This window comes from Pagrus major, chromosome 7, assembly GCF_040436345.1.
Source record: "Pagrus major chromosome 7, Pma_NU_1.0".
Classification (NCBI taxonomy): Eukaryota; Metazoa; Chordata; class Actinopteri; order Spariformes; family Sparidae; genus Pagrus; species Pagrus major.
Window position 1 is genome coordinate 30,163,746 of NC_133221.1, and position 27,854 is coordinate 30,191,599.

General features: G+C 38.7%; 1 protein-coding gene across 2 annotated transcripts; it reads left to right on the plus strand.

The window, feature by feature from the left end:
- On the plus strand, nucleotides 1-27,854 carry plod1a (procollagen-lysine, 2-oxoglutarate 5-dioxygenase 1a). Of its 2 annotated transcripts, none has more exons than XM_073471035.1 (19): nucleotides 1-166; nucleotides 3,889-3,980; nucleotides 4,210-4,343; nucleotides 6,652-6,815; nucleotides 9,502-9,614; nucleotides 10,466-10,529; nucleotides 12,025-12,122; nucleotides 12,695-12,796; nucleotides 12,945-13,076; nucleotides 15,640-15,761; nucleotides 15,944-16,048; nucleotides 16,249-16,374; nucleotides 17,709-17,850; nucleotides 18,055-18,168; nucleotides 19,322-19,387; nucleotides 20,310-20,414; nucleotides 20,538-20,684; nucleotides 23,199-23,324; nucleotides 25,989-27,854. In XM_073471035.1, the coding sequence occupies exons 1-19, from the start codon at nucleotides 76-78 to the stop codon at nucleotides 26,142-26,144; spliced, it is 2,199 nt and encodes a 732-aa protein (XP_073327136.1). In that variant the 5' UTR covers nucleotides 1-75; the 3' UTR covers nucleotides 26,145-27,854. The 2 variants fall into 2 exon arrangements, with proteins under 2 accessions (XP_073327136.1, XP_073327135.1); XM_073471034.1 differs by lacking the exon at nucleotides 23,199-23,324 and adding an exon at nucleotides 23,556-23,681.

Here is a 27,854-nt window from a genome sequence, read left to right on the forward strand (position 1 = left end):
CTCCTCGGCTGGGAAAGTTTACAGTTCGTTTTACACCGGGACTCGTGAAAGGACTGCAACTTTATCTGGGCAAAAATGAGACTTTCGTTCTTGCTGTTGCTCTCAGGGGTTTTTGTCTGTGTACTTTTCCCTCTGACAATATGCGAAGAGCAGCAAATCCCTAAAGGTAAGTCAGGAATGTGTCTGTTATGTCTGCTCCCGCCACACCGTGTTATCTACACATTTAGTCTGATAACAGTGCAGTTTAGGGCACCACGCATGGTGGCGTCTGAACTGAGGGGGTCTCCTCAGCTCCTCATGCGGTCCCGACTCCCCGGTGAAGGAAACCCGGCCTCTCGATAAAAATGTCTGGTAGAACATTCCAGCAGAAGTTGGTAGTAAATAACTGTTTCACAGAGGAACCGCTAACTGACCGCAGGGTGCTGGAGCCTGTCTCCACTGTGTACTTTGTGTTAGCTGTAGCAGCAGGCTAAAGTTAAGCCAGCGGTCAGTTACAGTTAGACGAGCTCATCCTGTTGATGTATGTGGATTGTGTTGTGTTGTGGCGCTGGATGAACGAGTTCATCTACAGTTCGCAAAAAATCTACGCCATTTTGCAACTTATCTCGAGCTTGTGTTCGATTAAAAATACTTTTTTTAAACAAAGTACAGTGAGTGTTAGACAGCGTGCCCCTCTGTACATGAGAGAAACGGCTGCACGCAGTTAAGGTTAGCGCTAGGTGTTGAGGAGGACCTCCATGTCGCTGACGTGGACGGGCAGCTATAAGCGCGGCCGGTGGGCTGTCTATTAATACAATAACGTTATAACACAGAGCTGTGCGACTGTAGACAGGATGTTCAGTCAAGTCTGTGCTGGAAGTATATTTAACTGAAATTAGATTTTTAGTTTATTTTTTAGTTTGGATAGCATATTCTACTAAGCACTCCTAAACAGTCCCTGGTAACTGTAGTCTTATACATTTATCTTGAGTATTGAATTATTTTCTTCTTCTTCTTCAGATTTAATGCATAATGGTAGTTGTCTTTAGTTCAGTCACCCTCAGGGGATATTTAGAAATGACACTTACCAGTGACAAGGTCTTATCTATTGAAATATAGTGAAACTATATAGCTAATGGAGACTTCAGGACTAATTGAATGGGTGAAGTGAAGATGAGTTTTTCATGTGCCATGTCATTCAGCTGTGCTTCCTTCTTAAAAGTCTTTAATCATAAAGGCAGTCTGACCACAGTGTCAGCAGGAACAGGTTGTCAGTGTTTATGGGGTTCGCTCACACTAGCGGTTGGACTCAGTAGACTACCCTTAGACTAAGGAAGATGCTGTCTATAACTTGTGATCTGATCTGGCAGTTTAATCATTGATTGGAAAAATTAAGAAAGAAATACATTGACAAAAAAGATCTAAAACCATATAAAAACTAGAGCCCGACCGATATATCAGCTGGCCGATATTATCGGCCGATATTAGGCATTTTCCAAACTATCGGTATCGGCATTTATAATGGCCGATAAATGAATATTTAAAAAATAAAATAAAAACGGACAAAACACCCTTCAACCATGTTATGAGTGTTGGCGTTGCATAGTTTGTCCACCAGAGGACACTCAACAACATCCCTGTTGGTAACACTCGTGTTTAGAATGCCACAAACCGACAACCAGCTGATCCAGCCAGTCGGGCAGAGCGAACCAGTTATCCACGACTGAGCTCATCGTTGAAGTGTGCTCATGGTAAGTTGGCAACTGTCACGAGAAATAAATTGCTTGAATAACAATTAAAAGAACATCCCAACAGTTCTCTTAACTCAAATAAGCATGACAAAATTTGTGACTACCATGTCCAGTTTTGCTGCTGTTACGTGTAAGCCGAGCGTGAAACGGACTTAGCTAGTAATTTTGATGTTCCTCTGTTCTGTTGTGACAATAAAACAAACAAGTTTATTTTTAAACTGCATTATCATATTATTTCAGTGAGGACTCATAAATAACTACAAATAACTAATGTTACGGAAATCTGTTTATGTTTTGTTACACGTTTCTGGATTTATTTTTTTATATATATATATACATCGGCCTATATATTCCGATATATCGGCCGATATATATATATATAAAAAAATCGATATTAAATATTACATATTAAATATTAAATCACCAAATATTTGTATCGTATCGGCCTTAAAAATCCTTTATCGGTCGGGCTCTAATAAAAACCAGTGTTCCCTCTAAGATGATAAGTGGTGACCTGTCACAAATAGGGTGGCAACAGTATGAGATTTTCAGGGTGTGATAACCATCTTCTATAAAATCATGGTATACATTATTACAGAATTATTATTATTATTATTCTTATTATTATTATTATTAACAGTTGTGACCCTTAATGGAATGAAAACAAGGGTTTTATGCTTGAGCCACACTTTATTATAATTTCACTGAATATCATATCCTGACAACTTGATATAAACTTAGGTATTTGGAAAATAATGGTTTCTTTATGTGGACAGAGTTTTGCTTCCTTTTGATCAGTTATGTCAGAGATATCAAATCCCTAAAAAACACTTCTTTAAATATTTGCAGTTAAAAAGCTACATGTCATCAAAATATGAACAGATTATATGTCTACATCCTTGAAATAATATTTGCAAAAAGAAGGGAAGGGCCATGTATCTTAATATTACAGCATAGTGTTTGCATAAAGTACTCAATCAACACTTGATAAATGAAAATGGAAAATGGATGTACAAGAAGATATTGACGTGATAGATTGCAATGATGCTTGTTCAAAAATTAGGATAAACGTGAGGTTGAAATTACTTAAAGTTAAGTGGTTTTAATGAGAATGTACATAACTCCTGTAAAGATAAATATAGGTCTGCTTATATTTCTGATGTTTGTACTAAATGTTTGGATAAGATTTGTCTTTGGGAATATCCAAAGATCTATAACTTATGGAAGGATGTTATAAAATGTTTGTATATATTCGGAACACACATAGTTTGGAATTAGGGGGGCTTTGGTATTAAACATCTCTGACAAACATTTAAGATGTTTAATACCAAAGCCCCCTTAATCGCACTATGTTTGAGGAGTACGGATGCTCTATCATTAATGTCGAGGATAAGGGGATAAGGGACTACACAAAAAATAACCCATTAGAACAAGCAAATAAAAAATAACATAAAATAAAATGCTGTCAGTTATCACCAGGGCTGGTATTTCTGGGTCCCTAAACAAAATCTCCATACGTAAAAAACTGAGCAGAGAACATTTTTAATTGACTCTTTTGGGCCCTTGTAGCCTTCGCGGCCTGAAGCAAGAGATCCACATGGTAACAATGGCCATTTTATGTGTTTGTTACATAGCAATGGTGTAGAGATGGCGGGACACACGAGATTGAGATGAGAAGGTTACTCAGCCAGATCCAAATAGAGAAATCCACTGCCCAGTATGATAAGTTAATGATGTCATCAACAAATATTTTTTTAACATATGTCATTAAAGCATAATGAATATTTGATTAATATTGAATTTCTTGGGGGATTTGTTCCTGTAATGTACTCCACAATATCAACGAAGGTGAACCCTGCATTAATATTTAATCTTGTTTCTCTTTCCTTTAGTGCATGCCTGTGTTAAAGTGTAGTTTTCTGATCGGGAGAGGGATAGATGGTTATAGATCAATAGATGCTGTATAGATAAAGCTTAACGTTTTTGTTTCTGTTAGTTACTATATGTCAGACTCCCCCCCTGCACAATCAAGACACACAGTATATTATATTACAGAAACTGTCAGTTGTAGCAGTACCACTGGGTTGCTTCATGCTTGAGGCAAAAGAAAAAAAGACTCATTGTTCTTCTGATTTTTCCTTAATGTTGTGTCTTCCAGACAACCTTTTAGTCTTGACAGTTGCAACCAAAGAGACTGATGGCTTCAGGCGTTTCTTGAGGTCGGCTAAACACTTTAACTACACCGTCAAGGTAGGAGCCCTGGAGCAAGTTCCTTTGCTACTCTCTAGCCATGAAAGCCTCTCTGTCATATGCTTTAAAATAAAACAAATTCATGTTTATTGTGAGTCATAGTTTTGACTCTTATGTAACAATTGTTTTTACATTTAAGACTTTTCAGTGCATTTGGGTCACAGAAGTAAGCCACCATTTTTGTCAAAAAGAAGTAAAACTTTGATTTTTTTATTGTGGTATCTGTAAGGTTCTGGGACGAGGTCAGAAATGGAAGGGAGGCGACTACATGACAGCTCCAGGAGGAGGCCAGAAAGTACGACTCCTGAAAACAGCTCTGGAGGAGATGAAGAAACAGGACAAAATCATCCTATTTATTGAAAGGTACAGTGTCTTCACTGCAGGTGTTGTGGAATTTCGGCTCTCTTGACCATTCAGGATAGATGAAGAACACTCAGAGACACCGATGACTTAAGTTGAAGTAGATTATACAAATTTGCAAGGAGGAACAAAATAACAGCACATCTGTCTGCACAGAGTGATGCCATGATAATCCTGACAAGTCTTCCCCAATGTTCAGATTATATCTACAGCTCAGGAAGCATCCCTCCCATACATGGTTATCTGTTTAACAACAAGGAAGGTGAAGTTATCGCTGAGCATCTCACCTCTGGCCAAGTGAGGAATAGGAGTACCATAGATAGATCGAGGCCACCTTACGAGTTTCACACAAACAATCAGCCTTGCTTTGGCTTGGTGTGTCGGACATCTGTGCTGTAGACATCTCTGCAGTAGCTTCGAATCACTAAGTTGCAGAGACCATGAGATATAAACTCATAGAGCAGACATCACTATGCCTTTATCCAGACCTTAACATTTACACAGGATACGTATGACGTCCTATCGTATGAAGACAGAATGTCCTGGGAGAATCATATTTTTCTCCCACAGCAGGCACAGTTTCACATTTGACTGCACCTGTCAGAAGTGATGGCCAGACTAATACCTTGGTACAGAAGGAGTTTTGGATGAACACTTTCCAAATCACATCAGATGTGTCTCCTAGTCTTCTAGGCCACCATTGTTTTCCATTCACTGCATTTTAGATGAACTGATTTTTTTTTTTGGGATTGATAAAGTGATTGGGATTGTCTGCAGTTATATATGCCGAATAAGTCAATCAGTCTTCTTCTGCATTACCAGACAGTATAGTAAGGATTTTTTGATTCAAGTGTAGGAAGAATACTCACACACAGCATTGAGTGACTGTGATTAAATATGTGATATCTCTTCATAAAGTTGGTTGTTTTCCTCGTCACATTGACTGTTAGGCTGTGTGTCTGTTTTGTAGTCTGTAGTCTGTAGTTCATTTAAAATCAATTTTGGGAAATATGCATATACAGTATGTTCAGATAGATCTCAATCTCATGTGTCTGTGTAAAGGGACAGTTAACCCCAATTTTAAAAACACATATTTTTCCTTTTACCTGTTGTGCTCTTTATCCAATATTGGCTGTAGACATGTCTGCCTTCCGTCGAATATAATGGAACTTTTCAAAAACTTAACACTGATGTCTCTTTCCAGAAAATCATGACCCGGTTATTTAAGATAATCCCTAGACCTTGTAGTGAGCAATTTAATGTAGGAGCGGTTTTCTTTCTACTATTTTACAGCGCAGAACGAAGTGTGCATCTGTTCCTGAACAAGATTCTTGTGCACGTGACATTGTGGGATTTAAACACTAATGGCATCCTCTTAGGCCAAGCTGTAATGTTAGCTAGCTTAGTTAGCCTAGTTAGCTAGCCCCTCGATGCACTCTTTTCTCCTTGCGGTGATACGGTTGGCGGGTGTAGTTCGGTGGAAAGAAAATAGTTCCATTGTATTCAAGAGAAGGTTTAGCAACTCACACCAAAGCAATTTAGATCAATAAAAAGCACAAAATGTAAGAGGAAAAATAGACATCAGGATATGGTTAGCCTAGCTTAGCATAAAGACTCGAATCAGGGGGAAACAGCTAACCTGACTCTGTTCAAAATTCAACTGCCAACAGCTCCAAAGCTCATGGATAAGCATGTTTAATATGTACACAATGGGAAATGTCAAAAGGATAATATGTTGTTTTAGGCAAATTATGCACTGGAACTATTTCTTGACGAACAATAGTGTTCATTTACCCTGGCTTTTTCATTAGCATGCTACCAAACCTGACAACCTCACTGTGAAGGCAGTCCCTGAATTGTTGTTTGCCAAGCGACTGATGTGGTCAGTGATAATGTGATTCAGTATCAGCTCAGTTTGAAGATTCTCTGTTACATTGGTAGATGGATGAAATGGACAGGGAAAAAAAATATATTACCCAAATTGTTGAACTATATCTTTGATGCAGCCCTAAAATTACTGTGATAAAAGTCAGATATGGGAGTTTCTGTGAAAAGGCTTAAACATGGGAAACCCACTGATTCCATTCTTAAACACACACATGCTTTTATCAAGAGAGATTGGATGTGTTTTTTCAGTTCCTTTTATGCCAGTAAACACAACCTCTGGCAACTTAACTCTCCAAATAAAGAATGCTGGCATCTCATAAAGTCAACCCCCTCATTTGTTTTAACTATGCCACTGGCTTCACACACCACTGAGCCACACAGTGCAATAAACTTTCTGTCTATTTATACTCCCTCTTTGACACAGCTACGACGTGGTTTTTGCCTCGGGTCCTAAAGAGCTGTTGAAGAAGTTCCAGCAGACCAGACACAAGGTGGTGTTCTCCTCCGAGAGCCTCATCTGGCCCGACAGACACCTGGAGGACAAACACCCCCATGTCAGGGAAGGCAACAGGTTCCTGGGCTCAGGGGGTACGTCCAGCAGTGCTGTCAGTCACACAGCTGGGGCAGCCCACATGGCTTCATCTTTTCACATGATGTCACTTTTTCCCCTGAATTTGTTTTTTTCAGGAGGTGCTTACTCTGTCTGTCTGTGCAGTACTCCTATAAATCAAATAATTTGTTCAAGGTTTTAGGCAGAGATCAACTGAATACAACAAACCAAAGGTACTCATCCAGTTTAAAGTTTCCATGAAGGCAAAATTAATGTTTAAGTGCTTTTTGTATGTTTTCACATACTGTTTACTGTGTCCTGATCTCGTCTCACCTATACGCTGGTATAAGGCCCAACAATGGCAAAAAAAGGGTAATTTTGTAGGGACTCTTGCATTTTAGAGTTCGAAACTTTCTGGAAAATGATTTTTAAAAAAATGTTGACTAGTCATCCTGCACTTGGGGTGTATATCAGTGTTCAGTCCAAAAACACCTTTTTATGTTGTGTCATGAATATATAAAAGGACGCCACAGATGCAGCTTTGTTGTTAAAGTAACTGATGCTAATGCAGCTGCCATTAGGTGCAGCTAGCAGTCCAATTTGCTGACTCAGTCCCAGGATGCCAGGAGCCAAACCCAATAAAAAAACACCTTGGTGCCATATTTCGTGTTGTCAAAATGGCCACAGTCTTGTCAGAGGCCGTGTTATATAGTCCTGGTCTGGCTGTGTTCACTGTGAGCTGCCAGTCTATAGAATCTGTGGCAGGGGGGCGTAACTCATATTTAGCTCTACTGACTACTTGAAACATAAATCACTATCTGCGACAAGTCCCTCTACAGCTGCCTGTTCTTACAGGAAACACATAACTATGCCAAAGGAAACAGAACTCCAATTGCTGTTCCATGGAAACGACTAAGGCACCCTGTGGAGATTTCACCACCAGTTGCACTACAGAACAATGTCTTGAGTGGGTCCTTATTTGTTGATGTGGTTATAATGTTTGACCACAGGGGTGATGAGACACAGTCCTGGCAATGGTTGTGTACTATTCCACTGATCTTCAGATGGATGTAATGTGCCAGTAAACACAACACAAGCTGCAGTTAGCTGAACAATATTTCATCAATCACCATCATCCCCATTGAAATGATTCTGACTGGATTCCAAACTAAACTGTCAACAAAGACGCCCCAAAAGCTTTACAACACAATATAGCTTTCTGACATGTACAGAGTGGTTCCGCCTGCTGTAAAGCACCTTATCCGCCTGAAACATGACAGCAATTCATTGAGCACACAGTTCGCTTAAATTCAGCCTGTGTCTTATTGACAATGTGACAATTATTTAAATGACATTTCACACTTAGTAGTAAGCAGTTTACCTGTTAGAGCCTCTCAAAGGAAACAACAACAGACAAACTGATTATAAAAGCTGGTTATTGATCACTGAACTTGTGTATAACTTTAGGTGATTGTTCAAGACCTTATAGTGGTATTGTTACATTATACATCCACCATGTTTTTGTCCCTCCCAGAAACTTTTTCACATCACCTAATGTAACCCCCACGACGGGGCAACCATGTGCATCTCTTTATCGTATTCTTTACCTTTGCACACCACATATGATAAAATCTTCACTTGCCCTTAAGACCTTTCTGCTTACACCACTCTAACATAAATATCACTATCTGATAGAGAGTGGCAGGGATGACACACCTGGAAGTTTGCCCTGATTACCTCCACAAAAAGGACTTTTAAACTGGATTTTGGATTCTTGCAGAAAATAAGATCTGTGGTAAACACAAGTTTATGATGCCTGTATGTTTTGATAAGCAAGATAATGTTCCCAGATGAACACTTGCTTACTTGACTATGATTTTTGAAGCGCACAGTTTCTGAGTGCAACACCCTGTTGTAAATACAAATCCCAGGTCAGTGACAGTTTGTCAGATGTAACGAAGGTGCTAACCACGAACAAAACTCATTACGTCATAACAATGTTATGTGTTGAAAACTTGTATGTTGAAGTAAACATGTATGTAACACTGTGATCCTACCCTCTCACTGAAGTTACATAGTGCAGAAACAAGTGATAGAGACAGAGACACCATTCACCCTGTTACAAGACGCTGTACCATCAACATGATTTTGAAGCTGATATTTTAAGGTAGAAAAGTTACATAAAGTTGCTTTAAAAACCCGTTCACACTTTTCAATTCAAACATTAGGTATTTACTAACCTATATTATGTTGTAGAATAAGACGTGACGATATCTGAAGCTTGTGTTAACCACAGACCTCATTTCAGTCATTTAACAGAAAAGTCATTTAAAAACCACTGACTTTGAGACCAGGGATCCAGAAGCTCAAAAATGCTAATTTATTACAGTGTTTTCACTCTATACTACCTGTACATCGCTTAACACTGTTATGTTCATGTACACAGCAGGTGCGGCTGTAGATTTTAGTCTTGTCTTAATGACATGCTTGATGTTTGAAGAAAGGACCGTGGCCTGTTGTTTTTATAGCAGAGAAACAGCAGGTCTGTAGTCAGCCGTCACTGCTGGGCCGAGCCCATTCAAACCCTGCTGCAGTCATTAGTCAAGGCAATTTGAAACAGAGCACGTTTATTTGAGTTCATCTTTAAGATTATGGAAATGAAAATAGGTTTGACTTGCATTCTCACTTCCTGTCTGTTTCCTCTGGGTTTGTTTCTATCCTCAGGTTTCATTGGCTACCTTCCCAACATCAAAGAAATGGTTGCTGATTGGACAGGAAAAGACAACGACAGTGACCAGCTGTTCTTCACCAAGATTTACATTGATCCAGTCAAAAGAGTGAGATTTATACATCATCTGCTGTGTTGACAGCTGTACTTTGATTTATTTCATTTCATTAAATACTTAGTACTAGAGCTACTAATAACAGTAATGGTAGCAATTCATTTTTAACATTGTTATATAATTCCTCTGGGATATTTTATTATGTGCCATTAATTTATCAAATATTGACCTCAGTTCTACAGAGAACCGGGCCTTTATTTTTAATTATATGTCATCATATTTGAGTAACAAGTCTTCCCATTTTTTTATTTGTTGCTTTTAATGCAAACTCAACACTTCCTCCATGTCTACCTGTTGTATTGTATTGTTGTGTTCAGTATAACGATTATTTCTAAAGAACTGATTTTAACAGAAATTCTGCTTACACAATACAAGTTAATTATTTCCTCCTGTCAATGAGACTCAGCACTTTCTGCACAGATGTTTCAGATTAAAAGCCAGTAGCTTAGTGGGCTTAATCCCTCCTGTTTCTGGTCAAAGGAAGTGTTGAGTTTTATTGAAGGTAGTTAAACGGTAAAAGAAAAAATCAACAGTTTAGAAGTGACTGGAATGAACTTGTGAATGAAAACAGTATTAGAGAGAGAAAGTTAGAGCAGCAGGGTGGAGAGTATTACATGACTGTTGTTGTACTGATGGAAATGGTGCTGTGAAAATGGACATTATACTGAATTTACCATGTTAGCTGAATGCAGGTTATTTCATCCAACCTCAATATTCTTGACCCAGCCTTCTTTATTTTTGGGCTCAGTTTGACACTCACTAGTTCAATACTGCTTTTATTTGTGAATTAACTACTAATATGAATGCAGCATATCACGCGTAAATAATGCATTTCCATGTTTCAGAAATCCATAAATATCACATTGGACAGCAAATGCAGAATGTTCCAGAACCTTCATGGAGCCCTGGGTGAGTACCTGCGATTAAGTTTCTTAGTCTGGTAGTGAAATGTATGAAACAAAGACATGCCTCTGAGACACACCGTCTATTTTACTGGCTCCAGAGGTCTGTGCTACAATGTTAGAAATGTTATGTGCACCTTTCCAATTACACCTTTTAAGAAATTGTATGTTTCTTATCACCTAGAAGGCAGCTGTGCTTCATGCAGTCTACCACATGTGACACTAACCAGCATTCTGTCTTGTAAAGCCAGATACTCGATTTTTGGGGCTGATGCAGATTTATCATGTACACACATCTTTTGTCAGTGATCCCTTAAATGTATGCATTATCCTTAAACAATTGCAGCAGATGGGGACTTGATTTAAAACTTTAAAAATGAAAATATATATATGTATATATTTATATTAAAAATGGCTCCATAGCTCGTCCGACATAATTCAAGTCTCTGGAAGCCCCAAGATCTCAAATTGATTTCAAAAGAAGTTATTTAAATCCTTTTTTAAAGGAAAATCTCCACTGTAGCTGCTAAAACGTTAGCATGTGCCCCTCTGAAGCTACAGTTAAGATTTTGGGGGGATTTTGGGGATTGCAGGGTTTTTGCAGGGACTTGGATTATGATAGATCATTTATACTGATTTTATTTATTTATTTATTTTTATTTTTTACTTCAGTTGTTTAGGAGAATGCTGCAACTCTGTTTTGCTGTGAAGCTCCAAAATGTTTTGTGGACTACAAAAATTCACCCGACTTTTCATTGGGATGGGGATGTTGACGGATGTTTATAACAGCTGAATTTTAATATTTGGGAGAAAAGTTCATTTAAGATTTTTTCCTCAGTAGTAACTCTATCCTCAGAGGTTTCACAGCTGAAGGGTTTGCAGTTGCTCTAATTTAGATGGAGCTGCACGTTTAGACTTGAGCTGAACTCTCAACAGTCTGCAGCATTTTTTCCCTCTGAGGAGGTGGAAGGAATTTGTGAGTTCCATGTGAGATGGATGTGTTAGACAACATGAGTTTACAGAGTCTGTCTGTAAACTCTTTCATCATCTCCTTTTCCCTGTAAAAAGGTATTTCACAATAGTTTTAACAGTATATTTTTAGTTGTTGTTGTCAGTTGTGTGTTGAAAACTTGCATCTGTTGGTCTTGGAAGCTGTGTTCAGTCCCACTCTGGTGTCCTGCCGTGTTCATTGGGAGGCAGCTGAGCCCTGTTGGCCAAGGTGCCTCCGCTTGTAAACCAGGCAGACTTCAGTCAGCTAAGGGGCCACTTAGCACCAAGTCTAACGGTAGCTAGCTACAGTTAAGGTTAGCTAGCAAAGAGCAGCAGTCGTTGGTTACTCTGGTGATATGCTGCCCTCATATTTTTGGAGTTACCTTGGAATTCTGACAAATTACACCTTAAATCAAATTACCAAATTCCAGGTGATATGAATATCTGTAGTTTCCAAAACTACAGGAAGTGAACATGTGAAGGCTAAATTTGATGTGTGTGTGTATTTCCAGACGAGGTGGTGCTGAAGTTTGAGGACAGACGGGTACGAGCCAGAAATTTGCTGTATGATACCCTGCCTGTCATCATCCATGGAAACGGACCAACCAAGGTATTGACCTATCGATCCGTACTGACCAATCACATGTTACACACAGCAGGCTGATAGAGCAAACCATCAGTAACTGTTGCCGAGATGCAGCAGGTGGTGCAGATGTTTAGAAGAGTGAGCTCCAAGCCTGTTCACAATGTGTAGTCACTTGTTTCAAATGTGAAGTATAAAACCGATACGACACTGCACGATTCCAGCTTGCAAAATGTGTGTTGTCAAGACATCTTCCAGCAATGAGCAGCTAAATCAGGCATTTCTCGGACTGTGGACAACAAATTCATGAGTGGAAGGAATGATGAATTAACAGCCTTTAACAATGCAAGCAGACAGTCAGTGTGGTTCTCCTTAGTCTCTCTGTGAAATATGTTTCAATAGCAACCCCTCTATATTACTGCTGTCCTGTGAACATTGTAACTTCCTACAAAACAAAAGGCAGATCTGCTGCATGTCCTCTTTGTTCCTTTAAGAAAAACTCAGTATCCAAGACATGGCATATTTTCAGATGTGTATTCTCTATACTAGACATTAGACTGAGATGTGATAACCTGCAAAAACACACGTTTGTTTTCCAGCTCCAGATCAACTACTTGGGTAACTACATCCCCAACACGTGGACATTTGAGAATGGATGCACAGTGTGTCACGAGGACCTCCGCCCACTCAAAGCTCTTAAGGTCTATTCACAGGCAGTTGACTACACTATTGAGAATTATAATAACTGGGTGCATTTTCCATAAACATTTCTCCAAATAGGTGCCAAATCTATCAGCTAACCTTTCCCTTTGAACTTGAATATGATGCTTGTTTTCTTTTTGCCAACAGGAGAGTGAATACCCACTGGTGGTGATTGGCATCTTCATTCAGCAGCCCACCCCCTTTGTCGCAGTGTTCTTTGAACGTCTGCTGAAGCTTCAGTATCCCAAGAACAGGCTCAAACTGTTGATTTTCAACCAGGTAACAGGAGAACATGTAATTCATTAACTTTTTCCTTACATCCCCAAAGGCAAGTGTATTTCTCTGAACTGTTACAGCAACAAAATAACTTCACCTGAAAATCAAGCTTATATAAAACAGGTAGACAGGTAGAGATGTGCTGATAACATTTTTTCCTTCTCAATAACGATTCTGATACATGAACTTGCGTATCGGCTGATATTGAATACCGATCTGATACCAGTGTGTTTTTAAAAAATGCATAACATTATTATTATTATTATTATTATTATTAACAGCTGTAAACTGTCCTGTATGGATGTGACATGATTGCTGTTATTGTTGTACAGCCTGGCTCACCCCTTTTTTTAAAAGATGAACACATACATATGTTGAACGATGCTATAGAACTATCTATTATTATCTAGTTTGACAGTCATTACTTAAAAAGAACACAAATATTAACTAATGTAAGTTTGCTGACCTGTGTTTGAAGTCCCTCTTTTAGGGCTGATAAATTACGTGGTATCAGAATCCTGAAACATTCCTATAAGAGGTAGAGTATTTTTTATTAGACGAAGAAATCAAAATGTATACATATAAAAATAGAAAACTAACTACCAAGACAAACAATAATGTTTTGGGTTTTATGTTTCATTGATGTCACTCATTTAAGCCCCTTTCACACATGCACTGTAACTCTGGATTTTATTCAGAGTTTACTCGGAGGAGCTGTATGTGTGAACACAAATGTCTGCATTATTTGACTTTACCTTGCCAGGTCACAAATCCGAGTGAGCAGAGCGTGAATAGAGCGAGTGGGTGTGTCGACGACTTGTCTTACCCCGTGTTAGGTGCCGGTTTAATCAGCTGTAACACATACTCAAACATACACCAGGACATGCGAAAATAGCGTTATACTTCTGCAAAACATCTTGCCTGAATGTTTCTGCGCTCATTCTCTTGCACTTCCATATGGTTCCTTTACGCTGCTGCTGGACACAGAATAATTATTTATTATGCTACAGCTTTTTTTCTACGCTGGAATTTTCAATGCACGGAGTGTAGCTGCTCTGCTTGCCTGTATATTACATTCCCACTCCTTCATTGATAATGTGAATATGTCCAAATAAATGCAGTATTGATACCAACGGAAAAACAGCCATTGCAGAGAAGTCTGTAGCCTCCTAGGTGCCGCCCCCCACCCATACATAATATTTCCAACATGTGTGAACACGTCTGACACGGACATTCTCCTGTTGTGTGCTGCATGTGTGGACAAGCAAATGTGGACAATATCCTGATCTAAGGTATGAATATAAAAACAGACTTGGAAAAAATAATGAACCCCTCTGAACCCAAATGATGAAACCTTTGTCAAAACCTGAACACACATGCAGCATACACACTGCTGAGATCTGTCACTCACTTTTCCCAGTGAATTGGTTTCAGTGCAAACAGGAACTGATGTCTTCTTTTTTTAGGAACTGTTAACTTGCTAGCAGCTTATGTAGTATGATGATGGTGCAGATTCACCAAAATGCCAAAGCATGATGGGAATTGTTGCACCAACACTCAGAAGCTTTGTCCCGATAGGAATGAATTAGAATACAAGCTCTAGGAGTAGGGCTGGGTTTAAAAAATGAATTTTCAGATTTTCAACCCAATCTTCATTTGAATGAACCGATATTGATTCATAAAATCCCCAAATCAATCCTTTAGTATTTGCCTTTTCCTGCAGATACCTGTCAGGGTCTGAAATTAGCACCCGCTAAGCACCACATGCAGGTAGATTTTCTGTTTGGAAAAGTAAGTAAGTCCTTAAATGCTATTGCCGCACTGACAGATAAATGCTTGTACCAAAACAGTCATGTAATTAGAAGCTATATAGAGTCTAGAGAGAGTCTGAGAGTCTGCCTAGTTTTGGTGTACAATACAAATACAAACTGTTTGTATTGGAGTTTCACACTCAGCACAGGGACTTCATGTGGCATTCCGGTGCACTTTTACTATTTTTTGACCAAGGCGGGTTCAGGTGCTGGTTTGGAGCCAGTGCCTACTCTGAGACCAGTTCTTTGCATTTCATCAGCCATAGAACTGACTCCGGCCCAGGGAAACTGGAAACTCTGGTCGAAAAGGGATATTTGTAAACTCAGAAACATTTGCTTGAATGGCCACCATGGTTGTTTAAAATGGGATTCTTTTTTTTCTTATCCTGAAAATAATGTACAGTACATAGCATGTCTTGCTAAGACTATGTAGTGAGGGACTGTGCCATAAGCCTGTAAAAAAAGGCAAGTGTTTAACAGATTGATGCTCAAAAGTGGATAAACCTCTTTGCTTTTTAATGCCTCCATTTTGCCACATTATAACACTCAAGCTTGTCATCAAAATAAAAGCCCTGCTATTCCACCCCTTGAAAAGCAAACAGAGTTGACTTTCATCTATAGAAAAAGCTACTGGCTGTGCAAACATGCACAATAATAACAAGTTTGATCGTTAATCCAATCTCAGTAAGGGCCTGCCTTTTGCTCTATGCGTCAGTAGTAACTCAGACTCTCTGTTATTTGTTCTTCCCCCGCAGGAAGTTCATCACGAGCGCCATGTCAGCTCTTTCCTGCGTGATCATGGAAACCTTTATCAGGGTGTCAAGTTCATTGGGCCTGAAGAGGGGATGGATGGACCTGCATCCCGCAACCTGGCCTTGTGAGTTCCCAGTAACCAGTGGATGACTGGATGACATATCTTGAGTTAGAAATATTTATATTTAATAAGAAACTGAGCTAACAAATATGTGTGTTGACATTCATACTGTTTATGCAGAGCATGTGCCAGGACTGGTCTTGGATTTTGTTTAACATTCATCTTGTGTCTTTCCTTCCTCTCAGTGATATGTGCCGGAAGGACAAGGACTGTGAATATTTCTTCAGCATTGACATTGAAGTGGTCTTAAAGGAGGAGAACACACTCAAAATTCTAATTGAACAAAACCTGCAAGTATATTTATCAGTATTGAAGTATTAATAATAATCTTGTGCTAGCGGATGCCTTGGCGCTGCTGAAGTCAGGAATCATACATTGAAAATCTCGGCATTTCTATTTGACTAATCTATTTGCATGAGTTTTGGTTTTACTAACTGTATTTGGCTGGTTATAGAAGGAATATAGTAACACTGCTTTCATTGCTCTTTAGTCCTATTGTGGCCCCGATGATAACTCGAGTTGGTCGACTGTGGAGCAACTTCTGGGGAGCCCTCAGTGCAGATGGCTACTACGCCAGGTCCGAGGACTATGTGGACATAGTTCAAGGCCGCAGAGTGTAAGTTGTTCTCTAACGACTTCACAGGGTCTTTTACCACGAAAGACTTTATATCATTGACAGACGAGACTGATGAGCCACTGAATGAACTATTCAGACAGAAGACTGCAGAAATGCACCACATGCTCCGTAGAATTACTGACTACAAACTGCATGTGATTACAAGTCATGAGTCTTTTATGTATTAGAAAAATCCTTAACAACATTATTCCACAATCGTAACGTGGTTCTTTTCAGGGCCTTAGTAAAAGATACATTCTGTTGAACTCATAACCTACCATCAATTCTTAGATAAAAGCCTGTGTTCATAAAGCCAAACAAATAAGGGCCAGGTAAGAAGACGGAGGGGGGTGAAATTACCCATCACTCACATGGTAAATTAAGCAAAATCAGTATAACAGAGTCATGGCAAACTCACCATTCTGCTGTTGTTACTGTCTTTATTTAACAGAACAGTCTTAATTTTGTCAGCTAGTTTTTCATGTAGTCTTTGCTATTTGAGCTAATCTAGTCCACCTCTTCCTGCTTGTTGTAGTCAACTGAAAAGTCATTTTAGTCTTCAAAGAAAACAGTGACAATTTTAGTCTGGTTTTAGTTGATGAAAACTGTTGATATCTCAGTCTTAATAAATCATCAGATTGTATTCAGTCAGATTGTATCAATCTAGTCTTGGCCAAACCAAACATTTTGTCAGTTCAGACAATTGGACAGCTTATTTGTGTGTTGTAATATACTCACAGAGTAAGTACTTTATGTAGTTTATGCTGGCACATTAACTGCAAACAGTTTTTGAGGTATGTTTTTGTCTGTAATTAGTTTTAATAATATATTCAAATTCATTTTGATGGTAATGTGGAGGACAAATTAACCCAGCATTTAAGTAAAAGTCACAATATACATGCTAAAATACATCAGTTAGTAAGTTAGCTGCTCAGGTGTTCAGTGCATACTGGGCTGGTGTTTTTGATTGCAAGGCATACGGCTTTTAGCCAGTTAGCTCGCTAGCACGCTTTAGACCGTAGCTCCTACTGCTGCTTTAAATAAACGTGCAGTCTAAAGGGCACTGAACTTAGTCCAGGGCCAAAAGCATTCTTAAAACCTCCCTAGCCCTAGGCGAGGAAGTGTTCACACAAGCTTCTCACTAACATACAATGAAATATTCTTCTAAAGCAGGAAATTAAGCCTGTCTCTAATACAGACCTGGTTCTGTCTCGCTATATGAGAATTTACAGAACTACTTTACTTTAACTAGATATTTTTTTAACTAGATCTTTTCCTTATATATAGATCCTAGGGTCTGTATGTAGATTTTCTAACACTGTCTTGTTTTTTAGGGGTGTGTGGAACATCCCATATGTGTCCAGTGTGTACCTGGTGAAGGGCAGCCTCCTTCGGTCAGAGCTCACAGAGTCCAAGCTCTTTAACTCACACATCTTAGACCCTGACATGGCATACTGCCACAACATTCGCAACAAGGTCAGTGAGAGAAAAGAAGGCTTCCATGTTGACTCAGTAGACTAACTACAGCACCTAAACGACTCAGTCATTTTTTGCTCCTTCTGATACTTTTTGTCATAAGAGGTCTATTTGGTGTAAGTCCTAATGAAACGTAAATGTTTATAACTGTAAATGTAATATTCTCCATTATAATACTTGACCTGTTGTGAATCTTTCTCTCAGGGAATCTTCATGTATGTAAACAACATGCACACTTTCGGTCGCATCCTGTCAACAGAAAACTATCAGACCGTCCATCTTCATAATGATTTGTGGCAGATCTTTGAAAACCCAGTGGTGAGAAAACATCTACTTTGCACTGTTATTAGGACTATCTGTCTTAGTATTGGTGATAGGGTCAGTGTGTGGTGCTCACGCTGATTGTTTTTTATTGCAGTGGCAGTTAATAAGGTCATTGGAGATTAGCTGAGGTGGTGTGTATCAAACCTTTTGGAATGGTCCAAAGCTCTGACCTAACGCAGGACTGAGGAGCTTTGTATTAAGAAGCTACAAAAGAGCTTTGATTAAAGTCTACAATTATTATTGTTATTATAATTTGGGCTTTTATACATTAAGTTCTTTCTTTGTGTAAAATCACATTGTGTCTGTTTGTCTACATGTACATGTTTATTTGCATACAGAGCAGAGTAGTGAGATCTGATTACAAGTGGTCACTTGAATCTCATGTTAATGCAGGTGTGAACTGACGGACTCAGAGCTGTCCACTTGTGATCAGGTCACTCGGGACAGATGTTAGGACCAGGTCTGAACAGCCATTAAGTGTAATTCTTCAGTGTTGACTGTTGTAACCTAAAAAACTACAGTTATGTATTCCCACAATGCCCTCCCTCAGGCACTGAATCAGCCAATAGCTTGCCTCTAAAAATGACATGTCAGAGCTGCATCACATGGTTGTGATGTTAGATGCAGTTAGAAAGAAATACACTGTGCGATTGTGCTCATTTTCAATTCTTCCCCTTGTCATGATTCAGATTATTTCATTTTTTCTTGTCTCTGTGATGTAACTGAACAAGGCCAGGAGATCTTTGAGATTTCTGAAATCCTTTAGAAGCTAAGACCAAATCTTACCACTGTTTATGCACAGCTTTTTTTCTTAGTTCTACTTAATTACTCTTATAATAACACCTACCAGCCTTAGATCATCATTTCAACAACAGCTGCAGTAATAGTAGCAGTTGTAGTGGCAGGGTTGTCAGCAGTAGGTTTAACAATAACATAAAAAGAAGCAGAGCAACAGCAGCAAAAATAGTCATAATTGTGGTCGTTGTAAAAGTGGTAGTACTGCTGGTGGAGGTAGTATAGTAGTAGCATTGTCTGTCAGTGTAATTAAAATCTATGAAGGTCTTACATGCAGCATATTAAATACATGAACTGTGTAATAAGGAGACATTGTAAACATGCTCTGTATTTGTGTGCTTTGTTTTTTCAGGACTGGCAGGAGCGTTACATTCATGAGAACTACACTTACATCATGAAAGACAAGCTGATTGAAACTGTAAGTTGTAATACCAGTTGACCTACAGACAGACAGATGACATGAGTTGTTTGCATTGATATATAGTTAAAATGTAGGCTGGTGTTTTTCAATAGAAAGAACGCAACTCATTTAAACTCCTGTGTCACTGCAGCGGACTGCTGAGTACAAAGTACAAAGGTTACAAGGTTAATTGTCATTTTTTAAATCACAAGGGTTCAAAAAACAAAACAATGTTTGAGTCCTTTGTGCTACATCTATAAACGCATAATAGTGCAGTTTTTGTGGAATATTTAATGTCAACAAGAATCATCAAACAATACTTGACTTAGAATCTATTATATATTATACTAACAGTTACACTTTATTATACAATGCCATACCCATACAGTACCTTATATCTGATATTCTATTCAGGTGTACTCTGTGTTATATTGGCGTACTATTGAGTGCAGCAGGGATGACACATTTTTTTCGGCTAAGCATCGCCCTGGTTCCTTTGACAAAAGGCCTATAGGATCTTCAAATGGAGTTTGGTTTATTGCACAAAAAAAGCTCTGTGGCAAACACAAGTTTATGAGACTTATATGTTTTGTCCGGCAAGACACATTTTGTTCATTCACAGATGGACACCACTTTTATGATTTTTGAAGCGTAGATTAAATTGGCTAAAGTAAAAGCAAATGGTAGGCTATAAACCAACACACTTGGCTACATATTGATTAATCTACAAATTGTAAAGTGGGATAAGCAAGTAGATGAGTATCTGTATTTGGCATGATGAAGTCAAATGTCCCCGACAACTTCTGTTGTTCATTTAGCCACTTGTTAGCAACCGCGTTTTTTTATGACAAGTAAATGCTTTAAAAATGCTCCTATATTTTATCTTATCTTATCTTATGTCTCACTGTGGCTTAATTGTGCCATGTCTCCTGCCCCCCAGCCTTGTCCTGATGTGTACTGGTTCCCAATCTTCTCTGATGTTGCTTGTGACCACATTGTTGAAGAAATGGAAAACTTTGGTGATTGGTCAGGAGGACGCAATACGGTTTGTTATCATATTATTAGTATTTATTTGTTTGTTTGGGTATTTTGCTGGCAGAATTAGGAGGGTTTGATGTTTAATCACTTGGGATTTATTTCCAAACTGACTCATTTTCTTGTTTGTCAGGACCCCAGAATCCAAGGTGGCTATGAGAATGTTCCCACAGTCGATATCCACATGAATCAAATCAACTTTGAAAAGAATTGGCACAAATTCTTACTGGAGTACATAGCTCCAATAACAGAGAAAATGTATCCTGGTTACTATACCAAGGTAAGACTTGTGAACACAGGGGTGGGACCATCATTGTCACACATTCTTATGAGATGGAAAATTCAAATAATCCCTCTTCTTAAACTGATCCCCTAGGTTGAACATGATTAAGAGGTTTTACTTCCAAAAGTGATGTTTGCCATGAAATGACTGTCCTCATTTATCCTACTCACTCCAGCTTTGTTACAGAGTGGACATTGCTGTAGTGCTTGTACTGCCCAGAAGTGCACCTGAAATATGGGAAGGGTTACTAGTCAGTGTATCATCTGCAGTAGATGACTGTCAGCTCTTCCCCTGTGTGGAGAATCAGCATGGAGCACCGACAGGGAAGCAGAGCATTGTACTGCTAAATGTTACCAACAGGAAAACTTTAGTATTTTAGCCACCTGAAAGGTGAGGAAGGAAAGAAAAGGAAGGCAATTCCCTGATGTACGAACACACTGTGGTAGCACCAGCAGTGATGTATTTTGGTGCTTTACATTGCCCTCAGACAGCCCTTTCCTTTGGCATAATACAGTGTGCAGCAGCAAAACTGGCTGACGGTAATGTAAAGTGCCAAAATGTATCACTGCCGGTGCTACCACAGTGTTGTTTGTACATCAGGGAATTGCCTTCCTCAGTCTTCAGCAGTAACTTCTGCTGGTAAGTGTGAGACATTCATGTTGCTCATGTCTGCATCTTAACAACCAGTTACAAGTGAGTTTGGTGTCACGCATGTATTGCTCAATGTTTTGCACAGGGAAGGCAACTACAATGAATGGTCAAACTTGTGTAAAAATTGCTCTGATATGACAAAATTGCAAGGTTGCGCAGAATTCACAGGGAATAGCTGATTGATCTAGTAGGAAAATGCCAAACATTTGTAAGATAAAGCCAGCAGTTCAAAGACAATGTTAACATGTAATGCATTACAGTTAGGAATGGGATCGAAAGATTTTATCGCAGATCGCGATCAAAACCACTCATAGTAAGTTGATTGTGGTGAATTTTTGTTATCGGGATGATCATGAATCGAGATGATGCTGAATATCGTCACAAGTGACTTGAAAAAGCTGTCCAGCCCGGTGACGTACAGTCCTTTGTTGGTTTCTTAATTCATTTGGAGTTGCCTAAGCCTGTCACCATGGCTGAAGGCATGGTTTGCACATTGTATCCCTCACAAAAACGAGTTAAATCAGATGTGTGTAAATCAGATGTATTTCATTTTATTTATTTATTTGTTTACTAAACAGGGACAGTGCACAGCCTCTTAGCTCTACTAGAGTTAGCTTTAAACTAATTTATATCTGCAGTCCCTGGGCAGGAGACAAGAAAAGACAGAATAAGAAAATAGACATTACAGTGTAAACAGTTACAAGACAGCACATATTCACTGTACAAAAACATCATTATGGTGAAAATACAACAGATTCCTAAACGAAACTAAAAAGCAGGAGACGTATTTAAGATTCAATCAAATCAATCAAAACTTTATTTATAGAGCACTTTTCATGCAGGGACATGCAACACAAAGTGCTTTACACATGAAAGAAAAAACAATTACAAGGAAAGCCCCACCCTCCATACTACACACACACACACACCTGCACACTCTCACTACTGACAATAGGGAGACATGGCAATAGGGAGACATGGCATGGCACTGAGGATTGAGAAGCGCCACCTGTTGGGCCGTCCACACTGGGAGGAGTCGCAGGCTGTGCCACAGGGGGCGCCAGCGCCCAGGCCCCCCGGCCCCGACAGACAACAACCGGCCGGGCCGAAGGGACCCAAGGACAGCACCCCCAGCAGCAGCCCAGACACAGCTCCCAGTGTGGAGGACCCCCCCTGAGGAAACACTGGAGTTAAACCTAAAAACTAAAAACATGAGATAGGATAAAAACCCTGACAAAAGATAAGTAAATAGAGTGAACAGTTAAAGGGATAAAAATACATAAGATAATAAATAAAATAGTACCAATGATAAATAAAACAAATGAAATTATATAAGATTAATATCGTCTTAAAAAACAAGACAAAAGCAACAACATAAAATAAGATAGAACCACATAAGAACGTAAGAAGAATTTAAAATATTAGTTAAAAGCCTGATTGAAAAGGTGTGTCTTTAACCTTCCTAACCTAACCTAACCTTTAAGATTGTATGATTGATTCTTTCTAAATAAAAAAAGAGTTTCCTATCTGTGAGGCAATAGATATACTTAATAAACTACTTAATAAAGTGTTTCTAGATTGTTTTAGTGCAATTTCAAGAGTTTGAAGAACATTTTTGGATGATTATGAGGATATTATCATGAATCCCAGTTATGTTAGATAGCATAATCTTGAGATGACATTTTCATATCGTCCAATGCCTTATTACACATATACTTGATATTCTATAGACTAACTGTATAATCATTTGATGTGTTGACTTATTGAAAATGACAGTAACCATCAGTTGCAGGCTTCTCATTGGCTCCTGTGCTGCTGCTGTCTGTGTACTCTGCTGATCAACATGTCTTCTCTCATCAGTGTGACACTCCCTTGAACTTTGTGGTGAGGTACAAACCTGACGAGCAGCCCCTGCTCGTCCCTCACCATGACGCCTCCACATTCACTATTAACATAGCTCTCAACAGCAAAGGCATTGACTATCAGGTAAATGAGGAGGAGCTGGCAGGTAATAGAAGCTACAGGACATGATGATGCAGGTGATCTGCACTTTCTCTGCTTCTCTGCTCCATCTCTTATCATCGCTGAATGCTGGACAGGGAACCGAGCTGAGGCTTTTCTTTTTTCAGCAGGAGCTGCGAGGGGCGTGCACACACTCCAGATGAGCAGTGTCTATGCGAATGCTTGCATGACTCCTTTCTGTCTGTGTGTTTGCAGGCTCAGTTTGACTTGGCCTTTGTAGTTAGATATAAACCAGATGAGCAGCCCTCTTTGAGACCACACCATGACGCCTCCACATTCACTATTAACATTGCACTCAATCAGCTGGGCCCTGATTATCAGGTGAGTGTGTTCAGAGGTCGGTAGAAATGTGACTTGTTCAACTTATAGTTCATGGTCACTACAGAGCTTACCAGTTGAATTATGTCTTTATTGTGGACTTCTTACCAAGAAAGTTAAAGGAACTTTTTGTTTTTTTAGGAATTTACAGAATTAGTATATAAAACATTGAATGTTTTGATAAACATTTTTAGAGCTTCGATCATGTCTGTCAGGAAACACCTGTTTGGCTTTAAGCATCATTGTTCCCAGAATGCTGCATACGTCAACTAATTATTATTAACATATGAGTTTTTGAATATACTGAGAGTAGCTCAAACAACAGCATAGCACAAAGCATGGTGCTGAAATCAGAATCATGTAACTGAAAATGGATGCCATCATATTTCTGGCATGTACATCTACATCCCTGGTGTTTCAAACTTTCCATTTGCGTCATGTCTGTGTTTGTGAGTCTGTCTTCTTTGCATGGCACATGGAGCTGAAGCAACGAGCCTTGTTTTTATTGTTGCATCCATGTTGTTTCCCTGCATCTCCAATAAACTGGATTAAACAACCAGCCATTAGGCCACACTATCAGAGATTTACATATAATTGACGAAGAATACTATTTCTATCGTCTGTGAAGCTATTGCAATGATGTGATATGCAGTGTGTAATTAGTCGTGCACGGTTTTCGGAGGGTTAAAGCTAACTTTTCTGAATATTTACATTGTTTAGGTATAATAAATGTATAATATTTGATTAATATTTAAATTCTAAAGCCAGCACCAGTGGTTGTACCTGCAGTATCACAATTAATCACTTAAATTCTCAAATTAAAGCCAGTATTGTGGAGCAGCTCAATTGATTTGAAGAAGGAAAAATTGAGTATTTGGATCAATATAATGATATAATGATAATATATGTTATTTGAGCTTATCTGCTCAGGTGGATACATTCAAAAACGTAATTTGCCTTAAACGTTGACTTTTAGTACATAAGTTTACTGTAAAGTGTCACATTTAATGTTTTAAACCTTTTCTATCATGTTGAGTCATTGTCTATATATCAAATAACTTAGTCTGATTAAATTCAACTAATGTAGACTTATCCATAGAGCAAAATGTGTTCATTAAATGATTACATGTTATCATCTACATCTACATAACTGTAAGTGTTTATTATTCAAGTATTAGACATAAAAGAAATGCACTTATTAAAATAATAATGATAAATAAATCACACATCTTGATTTGTAATTTATACACATGGACTCAACATGATAGAAAAAATAAATGTGACCCATTACATTGAACTTCTGTAATGGAATTTAGATGGAAAATTAAGTAGCTGTTTTAGGCTAATTGTTAGTTTTTTGAAGGCAGATAAAAAAGAATGTAGGGAACTATTGATTTACACTACACACTTTACACATTTTTGTAGTCTCCAAATAATTTCTGGAGCTTCACAGTAAAAAAAGCATTCTGACTAAAAAACTGAAGTAGATGGGGACTTGTTTTAAAATGGAAAACAAAAAAAAATCAGGAAACAACCAAAACAAACAAACAAACAAAAAAAGGGCTCCATACAGCCAACAGACGTTATTTAAACCCTTGTTGTGTGGTCGAGCTCATGCACCCGCTTCAGACTTTACTGAAGTGGGTGACTGAAGCCTTTAATCTAGCACCCACAGTGATTTCCGTTTAAAAGGGAGTAAACAACATCTTCTTAAAATCAATTTGGGATCTCTGGGCTTCATGAGGATCTGGACGAGCTGTATGGAGCCATTTTGTGTTTTTTTTATGTTTTAAAACAAGTCCCCATCTACTTCAGGTGTGTAGGAAAATGCTGCAGTGCTGTTTTACTGTGAAGCTCCAGAAATGTTTTGTGGGAACTTCACCCAACTAGATAATGATGGTTTTATTTCTGGGTAAACCTGTCCTCTAACATGGAAATAGTAGTTTGATAAAATGATCTTGACTCATGGTCCACTTACTCACTTTTTCCTGGACTTTCATTCAGCTCTCATGGTCTTTAAAATATTTTATTTATGTAGCACCCTTCACACATAAAATGTGTACTTGGTGTAAATGCTGCTCCACACAACAAAGCACATGGAGAGCAGAGGAAACAAGCAGAACTATTAATAATCTGGGATCTGGGAAGTTTTTAAAAACTCATTGTGCCTGTGAAATATGTCCACCCATGGATTAAAAGTTGTTTGAAACACTTTAAATATTTGATTATTTGATTGTTTGAAACACTTTAAAAATGGGGGATGATTCCAGCAGGAATTAAACTCATGCCTGCCTCATGTTGTGACTGCAGGGTGGCGGATGCAAGTTCCTCCGCTACGACTGCTCCATCAATGCCCCTCGCAAAGGCTGGGCCCTCATGCACCCGGGCCGCCTCACTCACTACCACGAGGGCCTACCTACCACCGCTGGTGTCCGCTACATCGCAGTGTCCTTCGTGGATCCCTGAACACCCAAAGATTGCACACATCACCGGCTAGTCCAGACCAAACACCAGACCATCTCTCTATGCATTACTTTTGCTTTAATGATGTGGTATCTTCCTCGTTTAAAGAACTCTGTGCAGTTTGTGACTCTGATCCACCTTTATTAGCAGTGCTCTATAATATAATGAACATAAAAAGAAATCCCCTCGTTAGTGCAGAACTGGGCTAAAAGTAACACTCCATTCAAACCCTCTCACATGAGATCTTTTTAAGTAGAAAATGTTTGTGACAAGCAGCCTGCATATATCTTAGGTCAGCTACAGCTGTTCTTTGAGACCTACTAAGCATAATGAGTATAAGTTACATGTGAGCAGAACTAGTGTTTTTGGTGTAGTCAGGACTGGATTATCAACAGGCAAAGCTGACAATGGCCCAGACGTCCAAGTGTTTGACAGGCCTAGATCAACTGTGTGCCAGTGAGTTTATCATACTTTGTGCTGACTGGTTTGGGAATGTGCACCACTCCATCACAATATTAACTGAAATGATAAAGGTCCTCTGAAGCAGTGAGTAGTACATCATTTTGAGGCACTTTGTTGTGAAGGAGAGTCCAAATGTAGTTTAAAGACTTATTTCAGCTGAAGGTGCAATATGTAAGAAATGGCCAGAATGTTTGGTTAAAACATTCAGAAATTTAACGAACATTACAGACAGAATGAGGAAATATTTGATCATTTTGAATTGGCATTTTAATTTTGATAAATCCAACATTGTGCCTTGGATTGTTTTTGAGGGAAACAGAGTTTTGGAGAAGAAATTCAAACTTAGAATTTTAATATTTACAATATTAATGAGGTAATAATAGTAACTCAGAATTCTTTTTTCCATAAGTGAATAAACAAGCTGTTCTCAGAGGAAATAAGGTCCCAGAACACTGTTTGAAGCTAGAATGGTGGCAGGGTCCGCCACATATAACTAAGTAAAACAGTATAAATTGTGTTGTCCTTTAAGGTCAGTTTGTTTATTCAGTCATGAAAACAAAGAGAGTTTGTTTATTTAGTTTGTGTAGGCAGAAGAAATGTCTAAAAATGATTCAAATGTCTTCCTGCAAAACTACATAGTGCACCTTTAATTTCACATATATATTTTATATCAAGACTATATTTCACTCATGCATTGAGCCCTTCACATGATTGCTACAAACTCCCCATCAGTTACCACATCATCACATCTTACTGTATAGAGCAGCTCTGACGCCACTGTTTGGTCTGGAGTGTGTGTGTGGTGTGGATCAGTAATCCAGTTGATCCCGTTGTGCCTTGAGCTGGACTTCTCTCAGGAAGTCACCACAAGTCCAGCTTAGATTTTTTTTTTTCCAAATATTTTTTGGAAAATCTTTATTGTTGAATTTGACTAACATTCTTTTCTCTATCCAAAGCAGTTATTTTTCAATAGCATCTTGAACTGAGACACTCCAAAGCCTGTTACACCTCTTATTTATTTTTTCTATTTTTGATGAAAACAACACTCCCATGTTTTTTTTTTAGCATTTTCAATATTAACCACTTTATGTGGGATTTCATATTAGAACCAGAGCTCACTTTTGTTCTGCTCTCACTGATCTTGCTTAGCTGAGTTCATAAATGTGTAACGTACTCACACAGTTGTCATTTCTTACTGCTGAAAACCATCGCTGTGCTTTGAACACAACTTGAATAAAACAGTGAACCCAA

Excerpts from the sequence above, each read along its gene's own strand:
- plod1a (XM_073471035.1), top strand. The coding sequence starts at position 76 with ATGAGACTTTCGTTCTTGCTGTTGCTCTCAGGGGTTTTTGTCTGTGTA. Across the intron at positions 10,530-12,024 it reads GAACCTTCATGGAGCCCTGG|ACGAGGTGGTGCTGAAGTTT; the intron begins GTGAGTACCTGC and ends GTGTATTTCCAG. Across the intron at positions 12,797-12,944 it reads GCCCACTCAAAGCTCTTAAG|GAGAGTGAATACCCACTGGT; the intron begins GTCTATTCACAG and ends TTTTGCCAACAG.